Source organism: Plodia interpunctella, chromosome 12 (assembly GCF_027563975.2).
Source record: "Plodia interpunctella isolate USDA-ARS_2022_Savannah chromosome 12, ilPloInte3.2, whole genome shotgun sequence".
In the NCBI taxonomy this organism is placed as follows: domain Eukaryota; kingdom Metazoa; phylum Arthropoda; class Insecta; order Lepidoptera; family Pyralidae; genus Plodia; species Plodia interpunctella.
Genome location: NC_071305.1, coordinates 6,000,522 through 6,022,180, shown reverse-complemented (window position 1 = coordinate 6,022,180; position 21,659 = coordinate 6,000,522). Strand labels below are relative to the sequence as shown.

General features: G+C 33.0%; 2 protein-coding genes across 6 annotated transcripts in view; both read left to right on the top strand.

Moving 5' to 3' along the window:
- sdt (stardust) overlaps positions 1 to 4,295 on the top strand; it is a 103,383-nt gene extending 99,088 nt beyond the window's left edge. For 4 of the 5 annotated variants that reach the window (XM_053753018.1, XM_053753021.1, XM_053753020.1 and 1 more), the window contains 2 exons: positions 89 to 270; positions 554 to 4,295. In XM_053753018.1, coding sequence (XP_053608993.1) covers positions 89 to 270; positions 554 to 736 — 365 coding nt within the window. In that variant the 3' untranslated portion in view covers positions 737 to 4,295. Of the gene's footprint in view, positions 1 to 88; positions 275 to 553 lie in introns of all 5 variants that reach the window. The other variant, XM_053753019.1, reaches the window with a different exon arrangement.
- Positions 4,296 to 5,735: 1,440 nt separating this feature from the next.
- Brms1 (BRMS1 transcriptional repressor) overlaps positions 5,736 to 21,659 on the top strand; it is a 64,645-nt gene continuing 48,721 nt past the window's right edge. Inside the window, exons 1-3 of the mRNA XM_053752830.2 lie at positions 5,736 to 6,092; positions 7,319 to 7,469; positions 8,146 to 8,239. Coding sequence (XP_053608805.1) covers positions 5,891 to 6,092; positions 7,319 to 7,469; positions 8,146 to 8,239 — 447 coding nt within the window. The 5' untranslated portion in view covers positions 5,736 to 5,890. The remainder of the gene's footprint in view (positions 6,093 to 7,318; positions 7,470 to 8,145; positions 8,240 to 21,659) is intronic.

Genomic DNA, 21,659 nt, shown 5'->3' with positions numbered 1-21,659 from the left:
TATTTATATCTAGTTAAGTAGTTACCTGATATTTGCTGATGCTCAATGTCTGTATCAGTTCACCTTCAATAATGTATAAATCTTCCAGGTACCTCATTAGAAGCAATACGCGAGGTGGTCAACTCAGGGAAGATCTGCGTACTGAACCTGCACCCGCAGTCACTGAAGATCCTACGGAACTCTGATCTCAAACCGTACACAGTGTTCGTGGCGCCTCCGAGTCTTGAGAAGCTTAGACAGAAGAAGATCAGGAATGGGGAAGCATTTAAGGCAAGTATTACAAACGTTTTGTATAATTTATAAACTACAATAGTAGCGGCAGTGGCGTTTTAAAATTTAGACAATCTGTTTCTTAGTCAATTAACAAAATTGGGCATTGTTGCTGCAGTGACATCATGTAATTTAGATATTTCGCGCATAATTAGCAGTAGGTATCAAATAATGACCAATAAAATGACAATTTTAACGTGAAAGTTCGCAATGTCTATCCACCTGAATCTAAAACAAAAAATTCTATCGGTAATTTCTCACCGTAGGTATTTTTTATCCACAGGAAGAGGAGCTGAAGGAAATAATAGCGACAGCCCGCGACATGGAGCTGCGATGGGGGCACCTGTTCGACATGATCATCATCAACAACGACACGCAGCGCGCGTACCAGCAGCTGCTCAACGAGATCAACAGCCTCGAGCGCGAGCCGCAGTGGGTGCCCGCGCTGTGGCTCAAGCACACCTAGCACCCGCCGGCGGCGGCGGCTCCGGCGCGAGCCCGCGGCGAACAAAGCCCGCAATGTATCGTGCACATCGCCGACACCCCCGGCCCCGAGGTACCGCACACACGTAACCTCGTCCACAGAAATTCTCGAATGTTCTGGATGGTGATGTTGGAAACGATCACGCAAATGGTTTTACATTTGCTATTCTACTTTCTGATTTCTTGCGACAGAAAGGGGAGATTTAATTTTAAATGGAATAGGTTGTTGTCGAGTGATGGAATGAATAATGTAGATGTTAATGATAGTGAGGCGTGTAGTGGCGGACCGGATTCGAATCACAAAACTGTAGATGAAAATATAGAATTTAGTAATGTGTTCCCAGATTTAAAGTGTTTAGTTAACGACGATGGTCGTTCGAAACGGGAAGCGTCTGAGGAAAAGTGTATAAACATGCCTTTGACTTGACTTGTGGTTTTTTTTACTTTGTTTCAATAGGTAATAGAAGTATTTACTCATATTTCTAAAATTCGTTGCCCACACCAAAGTCCAGTAGATATACGTAATGATATACTTGAATTGAAATGTATGATAAAGGGACGATCGCAAATATGATTTGACCTTGTACATCAAGAAGTCTACAAAAACTATCTTTTACATAATTAACAATATGGACAAATTGCCCGTCACCTGTTTGTCATTCTTTTCAATTTAATATAAAAACATAATGTTACAATTTACAAGTCAAGGGTGCAAATTACTTATGAAAAGAAGAAGTGCCCGGATGAGAGAAATTTAGTAAATATTATTCATTCATACTAATGGTAGACCACGCGTATTTAATATTAAATTGATAGTATCATCCTTACATCAGATACTGGCAATAATTCACTATCGTCTGATATTAGGCATAAAGTTTTCGTAGGTAGTGGTTTATATATGATACAAAAACAATAATTTGTATGTATGTATTCTAAAGTAATACAATGGAATTCTTTTGAAATATAACAAATGTCCATGAATGTTGAGTATATAAAAAAATATTTTTCGTGATGACCACAACCATGACCATTTTCATTTCTATGATTAAAAATGAAGGTGCGTATTGTTTTTATAAACGCCCTTTAATATTTATTATGAGGTACCTACCCTTCATTTTTAATTATGACAATACTATTGTAATAAAACATGATTATTCTGGCCATTTTAGCTCACTTTCGTAGTTTGGACATGAGATTACCTATGTCCGATAAATTTAGGCAGCCTTTCTGATTGAAGTAGTTTTCAGATCGATTCAGTCTTACAAAATTATTAAATTTATAATTGAATGTTTGATATAATAAAAAATGCTTTTGAGACCCCTGCTTTTAATATAATCTGTTGGACGATTTGCAAAAAGAAATGGGTGCAAAATAATATATAACTAAATTGAACAGTTTAAATGCGAAAAAAAAAATATCGCTAATGCCCTGTTAACCATTTTTCAATAATATTATGTACGTACTACATTTTAAATTTGATGTTCAAATTGTTCTTATTAAAAACAAAAATAAAAAACAAATTATTTTTAAATAGATAACTTAAATAGTAATTGTTAAAATTTACAGTGAGTCCACAATAATGCGAAGGAATTTATAGTTTGCTAATTTTGAATAGATAGTGATATAAAATATGTACTTACGATGAATAAACAATAAAGTAAAACCTACCTATTTCTCTATTTGCCAAATTTATACGGTAGTTTAAAAAAAATAGAGATTTTTCTAATAAATTCTTCAGTAGTTCTTTAATGGGGTTTATCTTAGAACGATTGTATAGAGTTTCCATACAAAGTATGGCAACGTTTCGATCCCTTACTCCTAGTAGGTACCTATAATCTAAAAAATTAGATAATTATTCACTTTTCATTTTGTCTGTGATTGACCTATGTCCAAATTCGTCCAACTGCTATATTTCATAAATCTTTATGTAGCCGTTATTATCACTTAGCTTAGGGAGTGGAATGTTACCTATATATTGTACGGAAAGGTAGTCACACAATCGTACTAAGAAAAGACGGAGGTAGGAAATTTATAGTTGGTACTTACAATAAACCAGTAAATTTGAACACTGCTATGATAGTGAGTAGAAAAGCAATATTTTATATCCATATAATCAAGTTTACCTATTGTACAACGACATATCTGATTTTTATAGTATACCTATTTCAATTTTTGGCCAATAGATTATGTATTCCTTTTGGTAAATTTACCACATAATATAAATAAAGTTAAATGAATGAATATTAGTCACGAGTTTGATGTGTTTGATTTTTAAAATTAAGATTTTAATTTACTAAGATTAATTATGTATTCAGAATAATTTGAAGATCATTACATACTTATTGGAATCCGATAAAATATCTTAATTTTTTAAATGTAGATTTCAACAACCTTACAAATCTTTGAATTGAAAAACTTTGCCAGAAGAATAACAAGACAAGATCTGATGCCGTGTATAAACCGGATTTTCATATCTAAGATTGTTGAAACCTACATTGAAGATGGTGACAATAATGTTAGTGAAAATTATGATACATATAAAATTTGCAGCTTTTGTAAATACCTACATGTTACAGACTGCTACTACTTAAAAATCAACTATTACTTAAAAATCTCAAAAAATCTGACATGTTAGTAGTTTTTACAGTTTATAAAGGACTCATTTACGATCGCCATTTATTTACCCTTACCTAAAATATCCACCTATAAATTGACAATTAATATATATTACTTACCTTTATCTAAAATATCCACCTATAAATTGGCAGTTAATATAGATACATATTCACTTTTAGCTGTTCAAATTGAGCTTCATAATTACTTAATGTTTACTAACAGAATTGCCACCGTTTTGTGATAGTACCTAAGTAGTAAAATTGCAATGATTGCGAGAACAATATTCTAAATATCCAGAAGGTAAATATTCGATTACATTATTTGTATATCTAGTGTTGTGCATTCCAAATAATATAGTGCCAAATACATAGGCCCCGAACGATAGTGAGGTATTCTTTTTATAATAATCACAATTTTTTTAAATACGTTGTTTTTATACATATTATGTATGTTGTAGGTACGTTATACCATTACCATTTCATGTTATGTGTACTGATTTTGAGATGTGGTGTCTAATGTTTTTGATCGAGAAATATTCATTAGTTATGTAAGTTGAAATGTATTTGAACATAAAGTCAGTGTAGCCGGTGAGGTGCTAAAATTTATAAACAAAGTATTGTTTTTATTATAATCTGTGTGTTTTTAAGTTATTGTTGTCTTGGTGTGTGCATCAGTCATGTTTTCAGGGGTACAGCGTGTTTACTATTTTTACAGCAAGAACGTCTTACGTTTCTGATGCACACACTCAAGTGTAATACCTAAGGTGGATTTGTCGAGACTTCACAGTATTGATATTATCTAAATATAAATAGTCCTGTATATAATTTATTAACAACTGAATAAATATTAAAAAATATAAATAACATGTTAATAGAGAACAATTTAATGTAAATAATAGAGTACCTATTAAATTTAATATCAGATAATGTTTGTTTCATTTTTAAACATCATGAGGAATAGAAAAATAGCGTATACGTATACGCATGACATTGAATTTTGTTGTTTTTGTTGATGTCCAGTGTTGAGATTAAGAAGCTGGACACTAGGTTCCGATCTAACACATTTACCATAAGAAAGCAACTTGAAGAGCGCTCAGATGGAGAGAGGTAACATGAATTATTAATTTAGAACTTGTTCTAATATATCAAATAAATAAATATATTAGGACAAATCACACAGATTGAGCTAGCCCCAAAGTAAAAGTTCAAGACTTGTGTTATGGGATACTAATTCAACGATACCATATTTTATAACAAATACATATATTAGATAAACATCAAGACCCAAGACCCCCGGGTCTTGGATGTTTATCTAGTATATGTAATCCCCAATCAGAAAAAGATCATTTTCCATCATGACCCGAACGGGGATCGAACTCGGGACCTCTCAGCTCGGAGGCAAGTACTTTACCACTGCGCCACCGATGACGTCGAGAGATTTTAAACTTGCTGGGGATCGTTTTATTATCCCTACTTATTATAAAAAGTAGTCCCCTATTACGTTTGTTTGTCTCAAACTCAACTGGACGGATTTTTTTACGGTCACCATTAGTGATAGCGGGGGAAGGTTTAACCCTGTAATAATAAAGAACCTTTAACCCTGTTAATCATGATTACATAAACAAACATTACTTGGGAATGGGCTGGACACATAATGTAGGTTAGGAAATAATGGATGGACGAAACGACACAATGAGTGTAGCGTAGGTATAGATAAAAATCCAAGGAAAACCAGAAAAATATAATTTTCCATCTTGACCTAACGCAAAGATGCATCGTATCGTAACTTATTGAAAATACGGGACCTCCGATGTAGCAACTAATCCATATCCATGACAGTCCACACATACGGTTAAATGCGACCGTTTAATAAATATCCAACTATGAGCTCCGATAAATGTGTTATGTTGGCTATAGATTATCGCGAAGCGATTCGCCGAACTTTTAATCATTCGGCAAACACTGCTGGTTTTTCTTTGCGGTAAATAAAGCTCTCATACAAACTTCGCAATGTTCATTGATTCGCGTCGGATCTGTGAGTTCGGTGATAGTACCTAAGTACCAAGTAAATAATATTGGCAGGCATGTTATCTTTACAAACTACCTACTAGCTAAAAAATAATACTATTTATTATTTTCATTATTCATAAAAAGTTAAAGCGTAGGTACTATGCAATATGCATTAAGTTTATAAGTTTTTTAGTTTAGATGGCACTGGCCGGCGGATTGATTTGTAATAAAAAATCCTAAAAGATCCTTTTTTAGCCAAAAACCCAGAGTAGGCTGTATAAGACGGACTATCATCATAGACTGTATTTTAAAAAAAAATGACGTTTTACTTTGACGCGCAGTTTGAAGTTTTGATTTGACGTGTATGCTATTGACGTTTAACGTCACTTGATTTTGTTTGTTTGACAAGAGAAAAAGAGCGAAACGAAAGTTGTCGTTGGCTTTTATCTCAATTTCTTCCAATAATTTTCAGTGTACTCTATATAAATTGATATAATTATTACAATAATACCATGCCATCCATGAAAGTGGAAGGTGATAGTGATGGAGACGGTGATATGTCTGGTGGTGACACGGAAAGATCTGGGGGATCTTCCAGAGGCCCAGATCGTGACTCTAGTGCCGAAGAAGCTGATGAGCCTGACTCCGATGATTCCTCTGAGATGGATGAGAGTGAATGCGAAAGGCGGCGGAACGAGTGCTTGGACAATTTAGGTTAGTTTCACTTATCAGTTTTGAGGTTATGTTTACAAACATTCAGGTTTATGGGTCATCTATAAATAAATGGCTTCCCTAAGACATATGATTCTTTGTTAAATTGAGCTTAAATATATCTGTTAAAGGCCTGCAATAACATTTATATTTAACTAACCATTTCTTTTGTGTATCTAATATTAAAATTAGTCATAAGTTGATGTGAACTTGTGAAAGTTCATGATTCTTGTCATAACGTACTAGAGTATGTTATTAAGTCTGTAAGAAATAGGCAGGCTAATTATTGACCTCCAATACATCAGCACAACTAGAAATCAGTGCTAAATTACCATTGGAAGACATTCATTAATTCATTGGGATACAGTGCATAGTAATTCATTTGACCTGAATCGAAAAACATTTAAAGATACTTATTCATTTTGAATTGTTTTACAAATGTGTTGTGTGACCCCTGCAAATATTGATATAGAAATTCCCCTATCATCATCATCTTCCTTATCTTAACCGGTCTGTGTAATATGTTTGTGCTTTCCATAATTCTCTATTTCTAGTTGTACTTAAATCCACCCCGAACATCTTCATATCTTCCCTAACACAATCCATCCATCTATTTTAAGGCTACTAAACAGCTGTTTATAATTTTTAGTTATTTTTCTCTTTTTTAATCTGAGTGCCTTTAGATGGAGTGTATAATATTCTTAAGAGTTGATCTGCACATAAGAATTAAATTATTATTTTTCTACAAGAGAATATACTTGATATGCATGCTTAATTTTATTACACCCTGTATGGTATACAGGGTGTAATAAAACTCCTAAATACATACAAAATGTTAAGATACCTTGGGTAGAACCTATGCTCATGATGTAACACTTCTAAAATGAGTGCTCATCATGTGTACATATTCTTAGATGTGACTGAAAACTCCTTTTTTTGTTAAACCTAAGTTAAAACAAATTTTCCTTCTTATGTATTTTTGACACTCTTTCATGCAAAATCTACTGAACCAATTGTTATGAAATTTGGTACATGGGTAGAATATAACCTGAATTAACAGACAGGGTACATTTTATCCCGAAATTTCCAAGGGAATGAAGCCCCGGGGTGCAGCTACGTTTACTACTAACACTTTGTTTAGTATATATTTAATCTCAAACTTTATTTACTGTAAAACTGTATTTAGGTATTTCATTGAAAAGTACCAATAATATATTGAATATTTTCAGCCAACCTGGAGCGGCAGTTTACAGTGCTCCGTGAACAGCTATACACAGAGCGAGTGAAACATGTGGAGTTTCAACTGTCGGAGGTGCGTGGAGGACGATCACAGGAGTACCAAGGACCATTGCATAGGCTGCAAGAGAATATGCGAATCAGGTATTAATAATAATAGCCTTTTGTTATTGTGCTTGAAGTTTATGATAAATGAACTTCTTTGCAGAAGGGACAAGCCCAAGAGGTGCTGTCTTGATATCGAGGAGGCGGAGGATATTTATGCCTGTTAAATAAAATAGTCTCATAAATAAGGATGCTAAATAATATATTTCTTACACATATACATAATACATATAGAAAGCAAAAAGTAAACTTCATGGTAATACAAGTAACTTTCGAAAGTACCCTATTTGTGGTTCACCTGAAGCTTATACATGATTTACATGAAAAAATATGTAGTATATTTTATCCTGTTATCCATTTTGAAACTAATTTCTTCTTACTAAAGAATAATACGATAAACATTTCTTACAAATAATTATAAGTGGTTGATCTTTTCGTATTGACCTTAATCTCTTTGTACTCAAAAGTAAGCCAATGACAGTGATTACAGTGGCGCTGGCACGAGTTTTTGCAAGATCATAATCGTATCGCTAATATGTATATTCTGAATGTCTGTAAATATTCTGATTGAATTCTTTCACATTAACAAAATGTTATTGTAAAATGACCGAAATTCTAATATTAAAAAAAAAATCAATCAAGATCATTTGATTGGAAAATTGTTTTAAGCAAATTGTATCAAAAATTAAGATTTTAAAAAATGTGATTGTTCTAGGATCGAAGTAGCTGGGATACTAAAAGGCATGCGCATAGAGAACATAAAGCACAAGTACGAGGCGGAGGAGCAGGCTGCCCATCAGCATTTTAAGGTAGGAATACTTTATGACAATGTTACTTCTTTATTGATTGTTTGGACGTTGCAAGAAGACTCGACAGTAAGCGTAACGTATAGCTCCGACCCTGCTGCTGCACTGCTCCTTCGTACTCCGTTGTTTTGACGGGCCTCGACGGAATAACGCAGAATTGTATGGAGTTTCGACGTAAGTCGCCACATGTCAAAACCTATGAGAAGCAACGGAGCGGCATCGTGCTACAACGACACAACGGAACGGAGCAATGGATTCATCACGTTCTGGCGAGCATAGGCGTAGATTTCTATAAATAACGTTTCAAATTATGTTTATCCGTATTACGTAATTTGTCATTGATTTCAGATATTTATATTAAAACTCTTTACAAAGCTTAAAGTGTTGGAGTACCTGCAAGTAACTAATGCGGATATGAATAATAAAATAATAGAGGACTATTTGCTTTTGACACAGAAACTTGGTTGGTAGTTTAACTCGAACCACTTTACGATTTTTATACAATAATAAAATAAATAAGGGGATGGCGTCTGTGTTGCATTAAATTACGTCCACATAATTGGGAATAATAATATGACAAGAAATTCAAAATGAACGTAACTTTGTAGCTAATGTCTGAGTTGATCTAAAATTCGATTTGAGTATGAAGATTCTTAAGAAATATATTGCCAGTGGAAAAAACACCGTTATAAATACACTGCATTTATATTTTAGATCTCCCACTTTGCTGGAAATAAAATTTTATCTGACTTATCACGTCAAATTAAATTTTAATTCCCAAAAATAATTTAAGTACACATTTTTACTATCCAAATAACAAAATATTGGTATCTTGGCAGTTGATTCATAGTATTTAAGCAAGTTCATCCTCCGACTCGCACTGAGCGGATCTAAACGTGGCTAGGTCTGAATTAGACTTCTTTAGTCCTCTCTCTATCGATAGTTCACACCTTACAAAAATCTTTTAGAATCTTTGAAACCAAGATTATCCCAACTATTGCTGATCGTCATAACTTCCAGCGTGAGGAGTTCAAAGTAAGTGTTATTTATATTATATTTTGTAAATAACTGTTTTTATGATTTGCTTCGAAAGATCTTAGGTACCTGCTGCATCTCCTCCGGCGCAGATTGTAATACTCGAAGGGAATCGCAGATTGTAATACTAAACTAGGGATTGAGAACCTCAATGACGTAGTGGTCACCACGCCCGCCCGCCAATTGAAGGTCCTTTACAGATGTTTGTGTACTAAATTTGTATATAAACTGCTCGCGTAATTTTATTAATTAAATAAAATAAAAACGTTTCGTCGTTTATATTATAAGAAAAGAATTGATTTTACTGTTCAGTACATAGTGTATATTATTACTGTACAGACAAAAATAATAAAAAATACATCTCTGCCTGAAAAGGTAATAAAAATGTCACATTTTTCTCAGTTTAAAATTGATGCTTAATGTTTGTGCAGAATAGTTGTTCGTAATCATTCCATAATGCTAACCGGCATAATTGAAATAAAATTATACCCCATGTTACCCCAATATTCATTTCTCCCAACTAAACAACAAAAAATCAGTGTCATCTATTTATAAAAGAACCTAATTAAGTAATCCCATATTAATTAAAGTATGGAAATCAATATAGTAACAACTAATACAACACTACAAGTGTGATTATTTGGTTGCTGCAAAAGAAATTATGGTTCGGTCATAGAGTTGAATCACAATGCTACGCAAAATAGCTACGAATTCGCATGCACCAAGCGTGCGTAGCACTTGGTAGCAAGTTGTAGCACTCGATTCGTAGCCGCGGCAGCATGCAATCAAGCTCTCTCGATAGTGCTCGTAACAAACGCTAGATGGCGCCACGTGTCACTCACTAATGATACATAAATTACGTATCGCCACGCCATATCACAATATTATTTCAGTATTTCCAATTAATTATTTTCGTCTTTTGTTGTATGAGTCACGGTGAAATTGAATTTATTGACGTTTTTTTGTTTAATTCAAAGAAGTCACTTTTTTAAAGTCTCATAATACTGGGGTTTTCGATAAAATAACCTAACAAGTTGGATACCACGGCCTTATTAAAAGTATTTGCTGATAAAGGTTATCAGCGAGTTGGTATAATTTTAATATTATTTATCTTTTTTTTTCTAAAATACCTATTGTTTAAATTGCACGTAAATCGTTCTAACGGGAAAAATATTGCAGCGAATTTGATTTGTTTGGGTTGGAAAGGAAGATTCGAGTGTTTGAAAATATATTAAATGTAATTTTTTTGTTTATCTACGAAATTAATAACAATAATTTAAACAATATGAAAAAAAATCATTGCGTAAGTCTTTACAACTAGCTTTCGCTCGTGGCGTCGCCTGCGTGTATTTCCCACGTGATCATTTATTTTCCAGGATAAAAGTTATCCAATGTCCTTCTCCGTACTTCAAACTACGTGTATGCAAAAGAGATAACAAACAAATAAACTTACTATCGCATTTATAATATTAGTTAGGTTTACTGTATTACCTTTTATTGTATTTACTTATTTCTACGAGCACGTGTTAAATTAAACTCATTGATAACTTGCTGTCCTTATGATGTCCATGTTCCTTGTAAACTTCTGGCGGGAGAAAACCATTGCTCTGGATATAAGATCCTGCCATTATATTTTTGTCTCTTTCTCTCTCGTCTATTCATGTTCCTGGTTAATTCCTCGGCTGTGACGCCTTAAAGTAAAAGGGCTGCTTGAAAAATAAATCTTAAATATTTTGAAGATTATAGTTTACGACCGACCGCCTGCCTATACCTGACGTCAACCTTATGTGGCTACTCCTTTGTTGCCTCTCAGTTGTATGGATTTTCCATTAGTCGCTACGTATGATATATCTACGTTATTTAAAATTATATTTCTTCCATATGTAATTATATCTTTGTGACTTGTTTCACTATAGACAAGTAAAGATTTTGAAAATGACCTTCGGATTTGGGACACGCAAAAGACTTCAACGCTCTGCGTCCGCAACTGTTACGTAATCTATGCCATCGTACGCCATCAAAAGCAACTAATTTAATCTTAATTTAAGAATATTATTCTCATTATTGTTTTTTTTATGATCAGTCATCCTTTTGTCCTTCTTCTTACCACTCCATTTTTATTATCTCCATAATGTGGACAAAGCACTATAGGGCTTCTCTCTCCCTTTTCTAGCTATTATATATTTCTACTTCTATAAGTTTTCCACGAAATTAAAGTGTATTGAAATGCCATGTTTTTTAAAATGAAGGCGTAGATTTATATTTAGACTACTACATACTTGCTAGTCGTTTTGAACTAATTACAACCACACGACATTATAAAACTAAGCTGTTAAATATTTATTTAAAACATTTGTCCTTACAACTCCAATTTCTACGCGTCTTTCTCAAGCCTTATTTCCTTGCATGACTGCAGTGTAGTCGTCTTGATTACCGCTTCCGAGGAGATTAACAAATATGAGCCATGTAGATTCAGGATTAATTTTATGAATAACAACGGATTATTAAGTAGAACTAATGAATAAATACTTATGTAATATGTACCAATTTTAATTGGTTCTATTTGATTCTCCGTCCCTTGCTGTTTATGTTGATATCAACCTTTTTTCACAGTCACTAAGCTGTCTTCAGATCGTTATGAAAACACCATCATATAGTTTAGACTATCTGACACCAGGATGCTTGGGTTAAAAGATTTGAGATCCCATTAGATATGAAGAATGCGGACGTGCCCCGCCTAGTCCCACATTGCCTAGTCACTTTCTTTTTCGCAGTTCTTTCAACAATATTTTGTAATGTGACACATGATTAAAATATTAAACTAAAGAGTTTTTCTTTGTGTTCTAATTTATTGGTGAATGTTATTCACCAATGGTATAAAGTATCATGTCTTACGATACGACCCGACGGAACGGACACATTTATGATTTCATTCGGGCCGCTTGTAATAATTAATACTTACACTGTTGAAACATGTCAATCGATGTGAGCTCGTTCTTTTTATCCCCTAGGTGCGCTTCTTAGAATTCGCAGAACCTACAATTTCATCGGGAATCCGATTATACGGATATTCCAATATACGTTTTTCGAGAAGGGATTTTTTTTATTGCTAGTCCGCCAGGTTCTGTGCTCATCATAAAAGTAAAGTAGGATTGCAAGATTTGCTTTTCTGAAAAAAAAAATCCCATTAGTCTAGTCATTCCATGATGTTCGATCTACATCCCTAAAGTATATTTCTATAGAGCTATTGTCAAACAAACCTTCGCCATCTCAAGTACATTACCATACCTTTCAGACTCTACAGAGTCTGAAAGGTATTGATTTTCTAGATCAGCCGGCATCTCTACGGCTTCCGCCGTTTCAGGGCCTTCTTTATAAATATTCAGGATATTGAAATGCATTGTCTTTGCATTCTGGTCTTATATTAATACTTTATTTGTATTGTTGTAATATCTCACTCATATATATATATATATACACGGGGCAGATTACCTGCTGATCTCAAAAAATGGTAAAGTTTTCTCGACGCTCTCCAATGATTTTAGAATGAGAGAATGAGATTTTTCCAGACAAGTGTTATGCCACAGCTTTGTCGGAGGCCATTAAATACATTAAATACCTATATCGGCGCATATTTTTACTACGATCGTCGACTATTCTGTCGATCGATTTGAGACCTAATAGGGACGACAAGATCTGTTTAGTTCTATGAAGTATTTAGTATTGTAGTTTTTCACGATTGTCATTTACAATTTCGTTTTTTTTTAAATAAACTTCCAATCTGCGTCAACGAACATAAAGTGAGCACAAAGTTTATTAAGTTTATCTATAAAAAAAGCATGCGAATTTCGAAAGTTCAACATAATATTCACTCTTTGTGTGTGCGCACTTTATGTTTGTTAACAAATAGACTTTTTCAATTAATTTATTCAAAAACGTAAAACATAATTAGTAAGTATATTATTTATTTTGAAAATAGGTGAAATAAAACGGGTTTGGCTAATTAATATTAATAAATAGACAAATTTTATAACCATGTGATATTTAACTGAAGGACGAAAATTCAAACAATACGCTACTCTTTTTATAGACGCATTTTGTTCCCTTTGTTAGGGGAGAACCCCTTTGTACCGATGTCTAAATAAGGAGCGTGTAGAAGAATAACCTAGCTGCATAGTAATTTTTAATAGCAATGTCCAGGTACATTATGAAACGTCGTTATAATAAGAGTACAGAAACCAGTTTTAATTTGGTATTTAATTTTTTTTATATTTTAAAATATTTTCACGTAAGTTTAGATCATATATATAACTCACAGATTATTCAATAATTATCCCAATAGCTATATTTTTCGTACGTTATAATTTTTATAGAACGAAATATTATTGGACTTTTTCTTGTTTTTTTTTTAAGAATAGCGGTTTCTAGTGTAGTTCCATCATGGAACTGTTCATGCTACTAGTGACAATGAAGCGTGGTTTTGAAGTTGTTACTCTGTAATGCTTTTTTTTATCTTTTTGGTGTCTGTGGGGATGATCTCAGTGCACCCTTGAACAGCGGACGTATTTGGGCACAACGTAACTTTATTTTTAGTGTACTATTGCAGTCAAGGGCGTGATTTGGGCGGTATACTATAAATAAAGTAATATTCGTTCGTATTTCGCATTTTCAGCAATTTATGTCACACATTATCCTTACATATTATAAAACAAAGTCTCTCTACCGAGTCTGTCTGTCTATCTGTTCGCGATAAGCTCAGGGTTTTACCTGAGCGTAGCCGGGACTGGCCACTAGTAGATAATGAAGTAGAATAAGTATTTAAAGAAAAGTCGTGTGTTTGTGTGTTTGTACACGTTGTATAGCCATAAGAAGCGAAGCCGGTGCAACATAGGGTTAAATATTTTTTTTGAAAACTGAAACAGCCTTACTCTAACGGACCACCTAACTATAAAGGAAATTGAATAAGCATTTTCTATTGAGATATACAATTTTAATATACAATTTAGCAAAAGTTTGTTCAGTCTGATGAGCATTTATTGTTGAGGTATAAAAATCGAAAATCTTTTCATCTTTTGATGTGGAAACGTTGTTTAATGTAATAAGTAATTTTACTTTAGCGAAGGTTTAGTATTATGATTTATGAATACACAATAAGAATGATGAAGGCGGTAACGGTTTAGGCCTAATTTTCGATGACGACGGATATCTTCGATAAAATCCGTCCAGCTGGTTTGGCATAACTAAGTAACAAACACCTCACTTTTGTATTTATAATTCACTGGAGTCAAAGAGTCCACGCGAACGAAATCGCTGGCATCAGCTGGTTGTAAGTAAATACAATAATCTTTCACTCAAGCACACAAAATTTTTGATATCCGCCAGTATTTGACTTATATATTGAATACTACTTAGATAAATAGAAGATATTACTAAGATCTGCTAAGTATTTATATATGTATATTTTTCTAGCTACCATGGCATACCATGTTATCGATTATCGCTCTGTACTCTAAAGCCTAGAGTTACTTCCCTATCAAGAAGAAATAAAAAGTATTGCAGAAATAAGTTCCAAGTTTCCAACACATATAGAAGAAGAACATTTATATGTATACGCGCAAAATGGATGCGCTCGCGTTCGCACAATGCTGCGCCGGCGCCGGATGTGACGCGACTTCATGAATGGCGTAGTGTCGATGACACCAGCGACACTGCACATGTGGTGATTATCTACCCAACACATGTAATGTACCTACTCGTGGTTAATAATAAACGCAATGTACGCAGAGTGGAAAATTAATTTCTTTTTTCAAACGCACAGGAACGCTTATTTTGCAAAATGATTAGCGGTTTTCATTAGAAAATTAACCACAAAGATCACAAGGCGGCGTGTGGTTCCACCTTAAAATCGTCTTCGTATCATTTCGTAGATGTCGTACGAGGCGACTAAAGGACACATATCTTTAGCATTAATAGCTGATCGTCCCTTGTATAGCATTCCCAAGGAAGGTTAACGTACAATCTTTGAAAATTTAAGGTTTTTTTTGAACGCTGACCCCGGGCAATATAGTTGAACATATCTTTGTTTAACCTCCGTATTTAGCTGTTTCCGTGTATTAGCCATTTGATCGGCATTGTTTCACAATTGGCCGGACAAAGGAAACTGAGGCCTGTGTTGCGTAGGCCTCCGCGCCACTTCATTGTTCGCGTTTCGGATGATGTTGATAGGGATTTTAATTTATTACTATTTATATAATTGACTTGTTAGTTTTATATCTGCTATCCTAAACTAATCAAGAAGCGAATGCATGTAGCTCTCTACAATTGTTATAATAAAATGTCTAGCTCTAAACGACTTTCTTAGTCCACGTGACTGATTTTATAATGCTTCGTAATTTTACTTCTTGATTGTAATTTAATTATTTTGTTTTATTTTTGATTTTATGGTAAGAAAAAGATATGCATTAACTAACACAGGAAACAACAAACATACTTGTATTACTGAGTTCCTTTCATAATTTTGTAATAATTACGAGTTAATTTTATAACTCGTAATTATTATAATATAACATATATGCAGCAGATCCTATTTATACTTGAAGGCGGATCAAAACCGTAACAGCTTTTGAACTTTCTAGTTTTGTATGTGGAAATTTAAAGGCCGTATTGGATTTCCCATCAAACAGTATACATGTTTCCAAAGTTATAATAACCACCTACTTCGGGTCTTGGTTTAATGGGTATTTCGGTATAAAAAATATCATTTAATTATCACTTGTAGTTTCATCGTCAAACGGTAACATCTAAATATCCATCTTGAACGTATATCAATAAAACCTTGACTTTTTATACTTACAAGAATTAGTTAATAATGTTATTATCATAAACGGACGCTCAATGGCAGGTTAAGCATGCGTCAAAAGAAGTGTGTAAGATATTACATAAAAATTAATTTCATGACGTGATTCAGTTCATGATTAATTATTTATTTTTAACTTCAATGTTACACTTACGGCCCCAACAACTAAGCTACCAATGACAATGCTAGATTAAATGTAAGCCTTCTTTCCTAAACTGGAAGCTTATAAGCTTCCAGTTTAAACGGATTGTCCTAAACTTGCTATTGTATTTCAACTAGGCATGACAGAGACATGTACCTAAACGGGAATCAAAAGTAGCTTGCTGTAGTGTTGCCCGTTTATATAATTTAAGCGCTGAGCGTGTGCAAACTATTTACTTTAGATTTAATCAACGTTCTTAAACATTTTAGTCAACGCCATTACACTTGTTTTGAAGATTCACAAGAATTCGAATGAATAGGCAGAGATGCTTGTTATTGATTTTTTTTTACATTTATTCTCAGCACTGGTCGTTCCGAAATTTCAGTAGCCTGTACCTTTTTAAGAAATAGGTAGGTACTATATCTCTATAATTTAAAATTTGACGTGAAAAAGTTCCTGTGAAGATCTAACTAAATAAATTACTTTGATTTTGTAAGGAATTAGGGTGGAATTGATTTAATTTTAACGTTAGGGCAACAGCCCTAACGTTAAAATTAAGATTATCGAAATATAATCTTAATGTTTTGATATTTTATTTTTGATCCTTCCCTTATCTAGAGGGTTATAATACCCAATTACTTATTATTTTATTGAGCCATTGTTACCCCATGGCTCATGTCGTTACTTCAAACGATTCTATTGTAACATTAATTATTATGTACCTAGTGGTAATCAATGTTCTTTCACTACTATTCTATTTTTATTATGTCTTAATTCTCTCTCTATCTCATATTTATTTAATTTAAAATTACAGTCAAAGAATTCCGACTATCTGAAAATGTTTTCGTCGAAATCCGCCTTTCAAACATTACAAGTTCGAAACGCGGATTAGGTAGGTACAATGATTTTTAATTGTACTGTCCTAAATGTTATATTTTCATTATGAGTTATCAATATTTGACAATTAAATATAATGCAATTAAATGGAAAAGTACTAGAACAAGAACAATTAAGTAGGTATCATTAAAATGACCCCTTAAATTAGTTGGAACGGTAACGTGCCCCGAAATAGGTTCATCGGCCCGAAGGTCAACGCACTGGCCGCCGCGCGTTTTCAGATTATACAGCTTTCTTCCACGCTTACGATTTATATTATATTTACTAGCCCGTCCCGGCCTCGCTTGGGTAAAATATATTAAATTATACAACTAAACCATCCTCGGGTAAATATTACACCTCAATCACACTATCTATTCGAGAAAACCGCATGACAATCCGTGCAGTAGGTTTTGAGTTTATCGCAAAGAAACAGACAGGTACAACAGAGGACTTTGTTTTATAATAAATGTATTGCTAAGGAAGGATAAATCTAACAGTTGTTCTATGCTAGCAACTGATTTATAATTGTTTGACGTTGCTATTTCTATTTTCTAGGTGCTCTTTCTCTCTCACTCACGTGAACTTTCTCCCGATTGGGACATACAGGGTCGGGGCCCAGGGTCCGCTTTCCTACATTTTCTCCTCCACGTCGTACGGTCTTGGTTGTCAGACTATTGACACACATTATGACGCATATCATCCGTGAAGCAATAGGTATCTCTTGGAGCATTAGTTAGTATATAGACTCCAATCCCTTAGGAATATCCTTAAAAGTAACCTACCTATGTTCTATTCTAGTTTACCTATATACTAGCCATGTACCAAATTTCATCTAAATCCGTTTAGTAGATTTTGCGCGATTCGTAACAAACTTTCGCATTTTATCAATATGATAAACAAGTCTAAAGCTATAGATTAGAAATTGATAACGTTGATGTCGATATTATATTAGTTTCTTTAGGACAGATAAAATCTTAATCTTTTCTTGAGCCGGCTGTGATAATGACCAAACTAGCAGGGTTGCTGCCTATAACGAATGTGTGTCCATTCTCCGGATGCGTTTTCCGTACCGGTATCCGTGTGGTACTGTTATTTACAATATGCTGTGCTAAATTATTTATAGATGAAATTAGCTGTTTGATCGAGAAATTTCATTATTACAATAAATATTGTGGGAATGTTGGAAAGTTCTCTGGTAGTCCCTTTAAGAAACTTACTTACCAATTTCAGCTTTCTATACCCAACCCAGTAGTGCGTTGACTGTCTGTACGTAGTATTTTTTGATGATATTAGATATTGACATGACACTGGTAAAATAAGTTTTTTTTCAACATAACTTGTGTATCTTAGCAGCGATCGTTGCGAAATGCTAGTAGTGTGTAGCTACTATATATTTGAATTTGAAGGTCTAATTTCTGAATAAATGTTGACTTTGAATATTGATATCAAATTAATGTTAGGTGTCATCAAAATAAATAGGTACATTAGAAATAAATATTAACAAAACAATATTTAATTAATTGATATATAATGCATTGTATAAAATAAATTTCAATAGGTACTTTGCTATATAATACAATTACGTTATTACCTTGATATTATCCATATTGCTTCATGCTCACCTCCTGACATTTCAGCAATACACAAACACGTTTCCAACAACTGAAAAAATATTGTTTATATCGAAATAAATTCATTCATTATTAACTAGTTACATTAATTCTTTATTGCAAATTTAAAGAAAATCGAAAATTAAAACTAGGTATTCAATTAATGAGCTAGGATTAATGAATAAACTCGGTAATCAAAGGCGGAGTTATCGCAAATGCCATACATGCTATTCCAGGGTGAATGTTTTGGTGGAGTTCAATTGTACCCATGTACTTTCATCGATATCTATACCTTTTTAATAACAAACATACGCAAAAAACATACATACAACATACAAGCATTCAAACTTTCGTATTTATGGTGTTAGTAGAAAATTAAGTAGAATTTAACAACAGTTGTGTTCAAACACAGTGTCCTAAAAAGTTGTAAATATATCGATTACAGAATTCCATTCATAAATAAATTTTGAAAAATTATCTAAGCTTTTTCTTTATCAACTTCCAAGCAGCTACTTACTCGCTATAAACCTATAGATTTCCATTCGTAATACCCATCAATTAAAGCTCGGCAATCAATTAATCAATCAAGCCGGATGGAGTTGTCAAGGCAACCGAAGGCTAAACCAACTCTGTCTATTCGTTTTTCCGAGATTCTCATTTTCCTAGGTAATTTCTATTTAATCGAACACAGGGAAAACGGGGTTAAAATTAACATTGCGACTACGACATGTATGTATAAATGTGAAACTTTGGCTGTATGTTTCTCACCTAATTACGCAAAATATGTTCAACTGCTTTCATTGAAATTTGGTATACCCTATTAGTGTTTAGTATTTTTCTCTATTCATGTATTTCATCGTATGGCATGTTTTTCTCTATTCAAAAGTGACCAGCCAAGACGATACTCTTGAGTTGGATTATATAAGATGGTATTTTATAAGAAGTTAATATTTTACAAGAAATTAATGCTGCAATAGTGTTTTCAAAGAGTTGACGTCAGACGGTCGGTCGTAAATTCTTTCTTTCATCCCCGTGTGTTCAAGGTTCATTCTCGGATGTAGCGGCAAAGCCCGGGCTAACGTTTATGAAACAATTAAATTTTGAAGATTTGTAATTTTAAAACTGACGTCAATTCTCTATTAAGAACAAAAGAAAAGCCTTTTTTAAATTTAATGGAAAACCATGGTTATGATCTTACCGTGAAATTTCAACAAAGGTTTTTCAAGAGGGGCTTAAATGTTTTAATATTTTCTCATATAAGCAAAAGCTTTCCATTTTCAGCGTTTTCCCGGTTTCGTACTCAACTACGAAGCGTTGATTAAGGTCCGCTTCCCTCCCTACTTTTCCTTCTTCTCCAAATCGCAATGGTGAAAATATGTGCTAATACACGCAACGCTAATCTACGTTATGGATTTTCAATTCTCCTTTTTCTACGAAGCTCAATTAAAACTGGCATAATAATCATATCGCGCGTAGATTACGTAATACAAGTTTTCATAATATGTTAGAAATCACGAGGAAAATTAACACGAAATTGATAATACTATAGGTAATTAATTATATGTGTTTTGTATGGTACGGAACGGTTTGTACGGTACGGTTGCACTGAAGTTTTACTGTTTTATATTTCAGTTGAACAGTTTTATAGTTTATCGGACAAAAATGGATTTTTATTACAAATTAATAAAGGTCGTCAAATATTGCAGGTGTTCGCTAATAAAAACAAGAGTAGGTTCTTCGTTTCAAAATTAAAGAATAAGGGTTAAGTCAAATTAAAGAATAATGGTTGCCATTTATAATTCTTAGTAATAATATAAGATTTATATTTTTTCTGGATTTAATTGAAAATGTGTTTAACGTTCCTAAATCATATTATTCTTTATTCTATTATAATAAAGCGAAGAATCATTGAACAGATAAAAATATGTTTTTTTTTAAATTATTTTATTGTTAGTGGGAAGCTATAGTAACTATAGGATAGTCTATTCAATATCCTGAATTTCTACGGGAGCGAAGCGGGCGTAGCTACTATCGAATATGAACGATTTAGAAAAAAATAGTAGTTTACTACTACTATTTATTCAGATATCATTCTTGAATAATTTTCACTATATATTTTTTAATAAGTCGTGAAAAATTGTTTAAAAACAAATTGATTCTACCTAAAATAATGTTTTTTAATAAAATCAGTAATTATTAAATAAATCTAATAATTACTTTTTATTAAAATATATACCGTTAAATAATAACATTTTGGTCGTTACAAGTGTGAATTTGAATCTTGAAAACATATTTTTATTATAATAAAAATGTGTAAAAATATGTTTTCATAAAACTTTCGTCAGCTTTGTCTGTCTCACTTCTCAAGCACAAAAGATAGCTTTGAACAATCACCGGCGTGTCACGGAGGCAGAATTAAATTGGAAATAAAAATAACTGCGGCGAAGTGGGGCTTATAACCTTGTGAAGATCATATTGTGTTTCCCAAGTTACCCGGTAGATGGCAATACGCGTACCGAAATCATTTAATATCCACTATTTCAGGTTCATTATGATTTTATGAAATATCTTGTCGTGTATTTAATGAATTCTTTAAAAATGTTATTTAATTTTATATGTGTAATAATTTACAAGTAATAATTATACATAGTTTACTGTTATTTTTATATTATATAAGTTTATAATAAGGGTTTTCGATGTTTCTTATCTTATCAGGCCGTGTAACTATGAAGATAATTTTATTATGTAAGCGTACAAATATGCTATTAATTCAATATGTGTTTCTTACACAAGTGCGCAATTTATATTATATCTTTATTATATTTAGGCATTATTCTAAAGTTATATTAGTATTAATAATTAACTTTTGAGATCTTTTTATAATTTCATTTTAACAAATAA